Source organism: Kryptolebias marmoratus, linkage group LG24, assembly GCF_001649575.2.
Source record: "Kryptolebias marmoratus isolate JLee-2015 linkage group LG24, ASM164957v2, whole genome shotgun sequence".
NCBI classification, from domain to species: Eukaryota; Metazoa; Chordata; class Actinopteri; order Cyprinodontiformes; family Rivulidae; genus Kryptolebias; species Kryptolebias marmoratus.
This window is the reverse complement of record NC_051453.1, coordinates 23,124,953-23,133,528: the sequence shown is the minus strand read 5'-3', so window position 1 is coordinate 23,133,528 and position 8,576 is coordinate 23,124,953. Positions and strand designations below refer to the sequence as shown.

General features: G+C 42.5%; 1 protein-coding gene across 1 annotated transcript in view; it reads left to right on the top strand.

Moving 5' to 3' along the window:
- LOC108248746 (epidermal growth factor receptor substrate 15-like 1) overlaps positions 1–8,576 on the top strand; it is a 145,172-nt gene that overhangs the window by 93,701 nt on the left and 42,895 nt on the right. The window contains exon 18 of the mRNA XM_037974303.1: positions 6,943–7,122. Coding sequence (XP_037830231.1) covers positions 6,943–7,122 — 180 coding nt within the window. The remainder of the gene's footprint in view (positions 1–6,942; positions 7,123–8,576) is intronic.

The window sequence follows — 8,576 nt, the reverse complement described above, 5'->3', positions numbered from 1 at the left end:
GTTTGTTGTTTTAGTGCTTTTAGATTTGTCCGCTGCATTTGACACTGTTGATCACAATATCTTAATCTCTCGTCTTGAGCACTGTGTGGGCATTAAGGGTGTCGCCATCAATTGGTTTCGGTCCTACCTGACTAATAGGAGTTTCTGTGTAAAAATTGACAATTTTGTGTCTTCCACAGCTCCTCTTCCATATGGGGTTCCCCAGGGCTCAATCCTTGGCCCTCTTTTATTTGCTCTCTACCTTCTCCCTCTCTGCTCTGTTTTTAGAAAGCATGGCATTTCATTCCACTGCTATGCTGATGATTGCCAGATCTATTTTCCCTTGGCACAAAATAATACAGTCCAGCAACTTATACAGTGCTGGTGTTTTAAAAACACACTTTTATACTTTGGCTTTTAACACACTGTGATTTTTGTCTTTCTTGGCACCTAAAACATACCTGCTATCAACCCGTATGTGTTTTTATCTATTTATCTGTTTATTTGTTTTATCTATTTCCTTTTTACTGTTTTTATCTTTCTATTGTACAGCACTTTGGCTACCCCTGTGGTTCTTAAAATGTGCTATAGAAATAAAGTTGAGGCAGAACAACTCAGACTGAAAATCACAGCAACCCTCTTCACCGCCAAGGCACCTCCTTCAAACCTCTCACCACAGGAAAGGAAAGCTATAACATTGCTCAGTCAGGACCAAAACATCACCATTTTACCAGCTGACAAAGGAAAATGCATAGTAGTCCTCAACACTTCTGATTACCAGAAAAAAATAACAACATTACTGAGTAACTGCATCACCTATGAGACCCAGAAGAGGTCTCATAGAAGGTCACAGATTACTTGCAAAAACTTGAAAAGGACAAAACAATCAATCAGTCATTGTACTACAGATTATACTCAGGGGAAGCCAGTCCCTGCCTATATGGACTTCCCAAAATACATAAAGAAGGAACACCACTCAGACTCATCGTCAGCAGCATTAACTCAGTGACATGTAATATTGCAAACATCTGGGTGGTATTTTAGCTCCTCTTGTTGGAAACACACAAAACACAAAGAAAACTCCATTGACTTTGCCAACAAATTTCAACATTTGAAGCTAGCTCCAGGAGAAAAATCTGGTATCATTTGATGTCACTTCTCTTTCACTATACCCACATGAGAAGCAGTGGAAGCCGTCAGAAAACGACTCTTACAAGACCATAACCTAAACAACAAGACCAGCTTCACCCATGACCAGATCTGCACCCTGCTGGACCTCTGCCTTTCCATCACTTATTTTAAGTATAATGACAGTTTTTACAGACAGAAGCATGGTTGTGCCATGGGATCTCCAGTGTCACCAATTGTGACCAATCTCTACATGGAGGAAGTGGAAAAAAGAGCCCTGAACTCCTTTGAGGGAGCAATACCAAGTCACTGGTTCGAATATGTGGACAATATTTGGGTCAAAATCAAAGCTAAGGAAGTAGAAGATTTCACCTGACACATCAACTCTGTTGACAACAACATCAAGTTCACCAGACAGCTTGCTAACGACCACAAGCCACCTTTTTTGGACTGTCTGGTTCACATCGAAAGAGAGGACAGCCTCAACATTGATGTCTACAGGAAACCAACCCACACAGATCAGTACCTTCTGTTTGACTCTCACTACCCACTGGAACACAAACTCTCATTAGAAGTCTACAGTGATGGGCTGAACACATCCCCATGAAGACTGAAGGGAAGGAAAAATAACAAAAACATATCAAAATAGCTCTCCAAAAATGTGGATATCCTAACTGGGCTTTTGTCAAGTCAGCAAGGAAATCTACAAAGCACAGCACAGAACAGAACAAGGAAAAGAAGAGACAGAAAAACACTGCCATCCCTTATGTTGCTGGAGTATTAAAGAAACTCAGAAGAATTTTCTCCAAACACAACATCCCGGTACATTTAAAACCCAACAGGACTCTCAGACAGAGGCTGATCCACCCTACGGACAAAACACCCAAACACAAACTGAGCGGTGTGGCATATGCAGTTCAGTGCAGCGAGGAATGTCCAGATCTCTATATTGCAAAAACCAAACAGCCTCTCCACAGACGCATGACTCAACACAGGAGAGCCAGCTCTTCAGGACAAGATTTAGCTGTTCACCTACACCTCAAGAATAAAGAATAAAGGACACTCTTTTGAGGACCAAAATGTTCATATTTTGGATTGAGAGACAGATGGTTTGAGAGGGGGGCGAAGGACGTCATCTATGTCAAAAGAGAGAAACCGACATTAATCAGAGGAGGTCTCAGATTTCAAAAACCTATTATGGAGCAGTATGCCTAATCCCCATGTGACCAGAGTGGCCCATCAGTGAGTCAGGCTAACAAGGACCCTAACAAGCCTCTATTGTTAGGAGAGTGAGGGCAACCTGCATGTGAATCCAGCTTATAGAACATCTCAGCTTTAAAAGCTCAAACTCCACACTTTTTGCTTTTTGAATTGGGAAAGCTCCTCGGGTGAGAAGCGAAACGTTTTCAACTACAGAATAGAAGTCCAGTTGTTTTTGTTTTTAACCTTTTTTTTGGATTTACCATGTCCTGGATGACTGAGAATCTACACCAATGGTATAATTTCTTCAAATGATGTGGCGGAGATATTTGGTTTTATAAAAACCCAGCTCCGTGTGGACTAGGCCTGAATTTTCAGGGTCAGACAAATTCTCAGTCTGTCACATTCGATTGCATTCAGCAACCTTTCTGCTGCAGACAGATTAAAAAATAATTCAAATTAAAAAAAAAACATACCAAAAGCAATGGATATTTATGCTTTAGCAGTTTGTTTCACAAGTTGTTTCCTTATTTTTACTGCAAAAACTTGACAAAAATCTTATACCCAAAATGCAGCTATAAAATTGAAGATCTACACCTTCTTCCCTTGATTTTCAAGAGCCAGCGACAGCTTACTGGACACCAGCAGACACTGATGAAACTGCAATACTTTCTAGGGCGCAGGCTCCTCTAACCCATTCCAGAACTAGATTAAGGATGGAGAGGCCAGGGAACAATGAAGGTTCGGACCTGGGCGGGCTCCCATGCATCACATTGTGCATCCTGAAGGTTTGGACTTTCAAGGATGCAGGTATTCGCTTCCAACTGCTCTCAGCCATGGAAACAAATGTTTTTGATTGATGTCAAAGCGACCCTCAACAGTCCCAGGAGGAACCTAGAGCTAAAAAGTGCATTTGAATTGTGGCTGTTGAATATGTCTGTCATGGAATGCTGGAGATGAAAGGAGAAGCGGAGAAACTTAAAGGCTTTAATAGCAAAAGGTACTGGTGCAAAAAATCCAGAAGAACAAGAAACTCTCACGAGACAACCCTGGGAACCAAACAGAGAAACAGACACCTGTGTCTGAGGGAGAGGTGCTTAAATAATTAGGGAGTGATTAGCGGAATCTAACTCAGGTGTGAAAAGGGAGCAGGGCAGTAGGAGCCAGGGAGAACCAAAAAACCCGAAAGAGACACCAAAAGTGCAGACTATGACAATGTCCAGTTTACATTCACATTAGTTTACATGTGTTCTTCATTAATGCATGAGGCTGAGTGATCCACCACTAAGAGTTGTCTGGGTTTTGTGGTTTAAGGCCAAGTTTGGAAACTGATGGAAAACATGGGCAAAAAAATACCCCCAGAATAAATCATTTTTATTCATGGACTTCTAAAATATAATACCTGATCTTGGGTATGGCCCATCAGAACATCTCTGTGGGCCATTCTCCACCATGTACTGCCTCAATGAGTCAATGAGTCCCCCACTTCCTGTGGTGAAGGCCATTCAGATGGATCTTCTGAGTAAGACCTTGCCCCAACCCTCTCTTCTGCACCTCTCTGTCCCTCTCCACCATCATCATCATCATCTTCACCTCCCTTGTCCACATTCTCCTCTGTGGTGATTGACTTGCCATATCTGCCTGCACTAATTTTCCCAAAATGACACAGTGGTGGTCAGCAGAAATTCAAACCCTCCTGGGCATCTAGATTTTTGTGGCCTCACTAGCTGAATTATTCCTACCTGATGTCATCTCTGCTCTCCTCTACAGCAGCTGATTACTGACCTAATGTCTGTCTCCTTCATTCACTCTCTGTGTTCTTCTCTAAGTCATATGGTCAAACAAGTATTATTTAGTAGCTTTAAATAAATTACACATCTTGCTAATGCACTTTTTTAATATAAATATTTTTATATTAATCACCTTGTATTAAGTGGTTGTTGCAGCGGTGTCAACCGACATCGTTCTGGTGTTACACTGGCTGATGCAGTTGCTGTGATCCACTTGTCAAGCCGTAGGTCTCTGGTTTTAGAATATGTTATGTTTTACTGTTGGTTTTTATTCCTATGCTTTGGCAACGCTGTTCTGCAGTCATGTCAACAAAGCTACTTGTCCAGAATAGTGTTAATGTGCGTCTGGATGCTGGACGCTTTCAGGGAATGTCCGCCAACAGAATATTGCTCTTGTAAATGTTTAACCACTGCAATAACAATGCGCTCACGGTGTACCCTTCAGAGAAATTAACCCATGTGAGAGAAAGAAATTATTCCCAGGGTAATACCACTAAAGAGAGTGTTCTTTTCTCAGAGTTTACAAAGTAACTGCCATGTGGGACAAATTATAAAAACGATATTCTGATGTCCCGTTCTCCTGAAGGCAGCACGGAGATGCACCGAAGAGAAACACCATCGATACAGTTGCAGTTCCGTGCCAGTTTTCATGTTTTAGGCCACAATATTTTTGCAAGTAGTTTAAAGTTAAAACTGATATTGTTGTGAATCTTTGGTGTAAACTTAACCTTCAAGCAAACACCCCCCAAAAAATATCAGCGCCCCCTTTTTGCCTTTTTGAAAATATTGCTGCCAGCGCCCCCGTCATCCTCTCAATGCCCCCCGTTGAAAAACACTACTCTAGATAGTCAAGTTTATTTGTCTTCTTGGCATTCCACCAGGGCTGTGGCCATCTAAACTATCCAGTCATTAGTAGCAACAGGCAATATGTACAAAGAGCAAGGACTTAATCAGCAGGAACCTATTACTTGTGCTTACTAGGAATTCCTTATTCATAGAAAATATTTGGAAATCCCAGTCACTATCACAAGTGGGGTTCAGCAAGTAACCCACGCTTTTTGTCGAAGGGAAGACACACGCTGATCCACTCAGTGTGACATGCCTGCAGGCTTTCCAACCATACTCCGCCTGAAATCCAAAGACTTTGGTTGTCTGGATGCTGCCCCTACGATCATCGGAATAATGCTGCCAGATCACTTGTTGTGATCAGTATTACTACAGAGCTCCAAGATGCCTGCTGCAGAGCTCCATGCCCTGGACCCACACCACCAGGCTCCCCTCTTCATAGCTCCAACCTGCCTGGCTGTTGGCTCATAACCTCCAGGGCCTTACGCTGACATGACCTGGCTGCCCCCAGCCATCTAAAGCTTTGTACCTGGGACCAACACCCAACATGCTGCTCCTCATTGTTCTTTTACGAGGACAAAAAGACTTAGCTCAATGGAAATCTACCTTCATGTCCCTATATGGGAACGCTGGGTCTCGTAGGTTAGTTTGTAGGTTATAGTTTTACTATTATTTGTGGCTGTAGGTACATTTTATTTAGTTAGACAAGGGGCAGACATGGCTCCTTTGTATAGTTTCAGACTCTTATATTTTAAATTTGTTAGTATCAACATCATTAAATGAAAATCATGTAGTCCATATCCAATGTTTAAATAACATTTTTGCATATTACATGCTGTTAGTGTCATTTGTAATGTTATTATTCAACAACAAAAGAAAAAAAAGTAAAAATGCAGAAGTGGTATGTGAAAACTCAATTCATCCCATAATTAAAGAGCTTGTAGAACAACTTCTAGCACTTGTAACTTTGTTGTAAATCATATAACCTATACTTGTATACAGGAAAGATTGTGATCAACTCAATGACTGCAAGGTGACCAGATCTGAATCATCACCTCTTCACCACCATGTTTTTGGAGCGCATGTTTTACTTAATAAGATGTTGCCTTACAGCAAGAAGGTCGCAGGTTCACCTCCTGTCTGGGGCCTGTGTGGAGTTTACATGTTACATGTTCTTCCCATGTATGCATGTGTTTTCTCCCAGTACTCTGGTTTTCTCCCACAAACTTGCTAACTGAGGCCTGCAGAATCTGAGATAGATTTTTATTTTTTCTTTGAGCATTCCATAGTCTGACCTTCATAGTGAATTTGCTGGGACATCTACTTCTTGTGAATAATTTTTCTCTCTGTAGAATGATGGACTCCAAATAGTTTGGAAATAACTTTTGACCCATCCATCTTCTTCCGGGGTCGGGTCGCGGGGGGAGCAGCCTAAGCAGGGAGACCCAAACTTCCCTCTCCCCAGCCACTTGGGCCAGCTCCTCTGGGGGAATCCCAAGGCGTTCCCAGGCCAGCCGAGGAACATAGTCCCTCCAGTGTGTCCTGGGTCTTCCTCTGGGCCTCCTCCCGGTGGGACATGCCGGGAACACCTCACCAGGGAGGCGTCCAGGAGGTATCCTAATCAAATGCCCGAACCACCTCAACTGGCTCCTCTCGACGTGGAGAAGCAGCAGCTCTACTCTGAGTCCCTCCCGGATGACCGAGCTTCTCACCCTATCTCTAAGGGAGAGCCCAGACACCCTGCGGAGAAAACTTATTTTAGCGGCTTGTATTCACGATCTCGTTCTTTCGGTCACTACCCAAAGCTTGTGACCATAGATGAGGGTAGGAATGTAGATCGACTGGTAAATTGAGAGCTTCGCTTTTTGACTCAGCTCTCTCTTTACCACGACAGACCAGTACAGTGCCCCCTGACTTTTGACCCATCCCAAGCTAATGGGTAGCAACAGTTGCTTTTTTGAAGTTGTCACTGATTTCCCTGTTTGTGTGTGTTTTACAGGCTCGCAGCAAGTTGTCACAGATTCAGGACAATCAACAGGAAGTGTCTAAAAGCATTGAGCAGTACAACAACACATTGAATGGAACCCACGGAGGCAGCATGACCAACCTGGCTGACATGAGCGAAGGCTTCAGCGACAGAGAGAACGGAGGGTTTTCAGCAGTGGGGCGGGTCAGACAGGTCAGAACATTACTGTGAGGAAGACTATATCCTTTATCATCGCCTGCCACTGAGTGTGTGCATGTTTGTGTTTGTTTGTTTGTAGCATTGGAAAATATCTCAGAAGCCAAGGGACGGATTTTAATTAAACTTTAAGAAATTAATTATTGAATGTAAATCTACAACTAGATGTATGGATGGATTCATTCATACATTCTTTCTTTCTTTCTTTCTTTCTTTCTTTCTTTCTTTCTTTCTTTCTTTCTTTCTAATAAAATCAGTAATTGAATGTTCATTGTGACTAAAGAAACACATTAAACTCAATAAATAAACTTATTTAATCTCATTATATAAACTAAAATAATCAACTGAATGTTTATTTTTGTATCCTGTATGTTTTCATATAGTAGACCTAACAGACAGGGAGGGTGGTGGGAGGTGTTATACAGCCATATGGACCAGGCCTCAAATGAGTTAATAAGTCTTTTTGTGAAGCATGGTGGTACCAGTAGTCGGTCACTGAACACACTCCTCTGACTGATGATGGTGCTGTGCAAAAGATGCTGGATGTTGTCCAGTATGACTAAGGGCTTCTCCAGGTCCTCCTTTCGGCTACAACTCCAACTGAATTCAGATCTGTTCCCACAACAGAATCAGCCCCCTTTACAAGTCTGTCTAGCCTTGTTTTGTCTCGCTTTTTTTTCCTCTCTGCTCCTGGTGGAAAGCGGACGTGTTTCTTTTCTCTCTGTCTCCTGAACTGCCCCCCTCTCCCTCCCTTCCCCTCTGCTTTTGGAACTTCTTTTTTACATATTCCTACGAAAAAAATTTTGAACTATTGATCTGGTCAGCTCGTCTCTCAACGCAATTTATCAAATTTTCTCGACGGGAAGGCTGACCAAAGGAATGCCAGCTTGCCCTAAGAAGACATTCTTCACTGGATACACATTGGATTCCTGGAAACGCCGGAATCCTGTTTGTCTGTCGAGTTTATCTGTGGAAGACATGGAAGATCTTTACATATTTGGATTTCTGATAACAGGATTTCTGCTGTTTGGATTAGGCAGTTACCTGACTTATCGTCAAATTCGTTTGATGGGTTCGGCGATCAACAATCAAACTGTGTGGTTACGGGAGCTGAATCGCAAGTTGGATGCGATCCTTTTACAGGACCGCAGACTGAATTGCGTTTCTGGAACTCAATAATATGGGCTACATCTTGGAGAAAGTTGCTCGCTCGAATTAAGGCGGAATGGTCCTGGAATTTGGCTTTTTGGATTCACTATTGAGAAGTATCAGCAAGACTTTTCAAGGCAGAGGAAAACAAGTCTGCCTGACCCAAAACATTTACTGCTTGTTTGTGAATTTGGCTCCCCTAGGCTGACCTTGGTCAGCTATCTCATATTTCTCCTGGAACTATGTAAACAAGATGTTCCCCTCTGCCTAAGGACATCTGTGAATCTCCTCAGAGCTCGCTG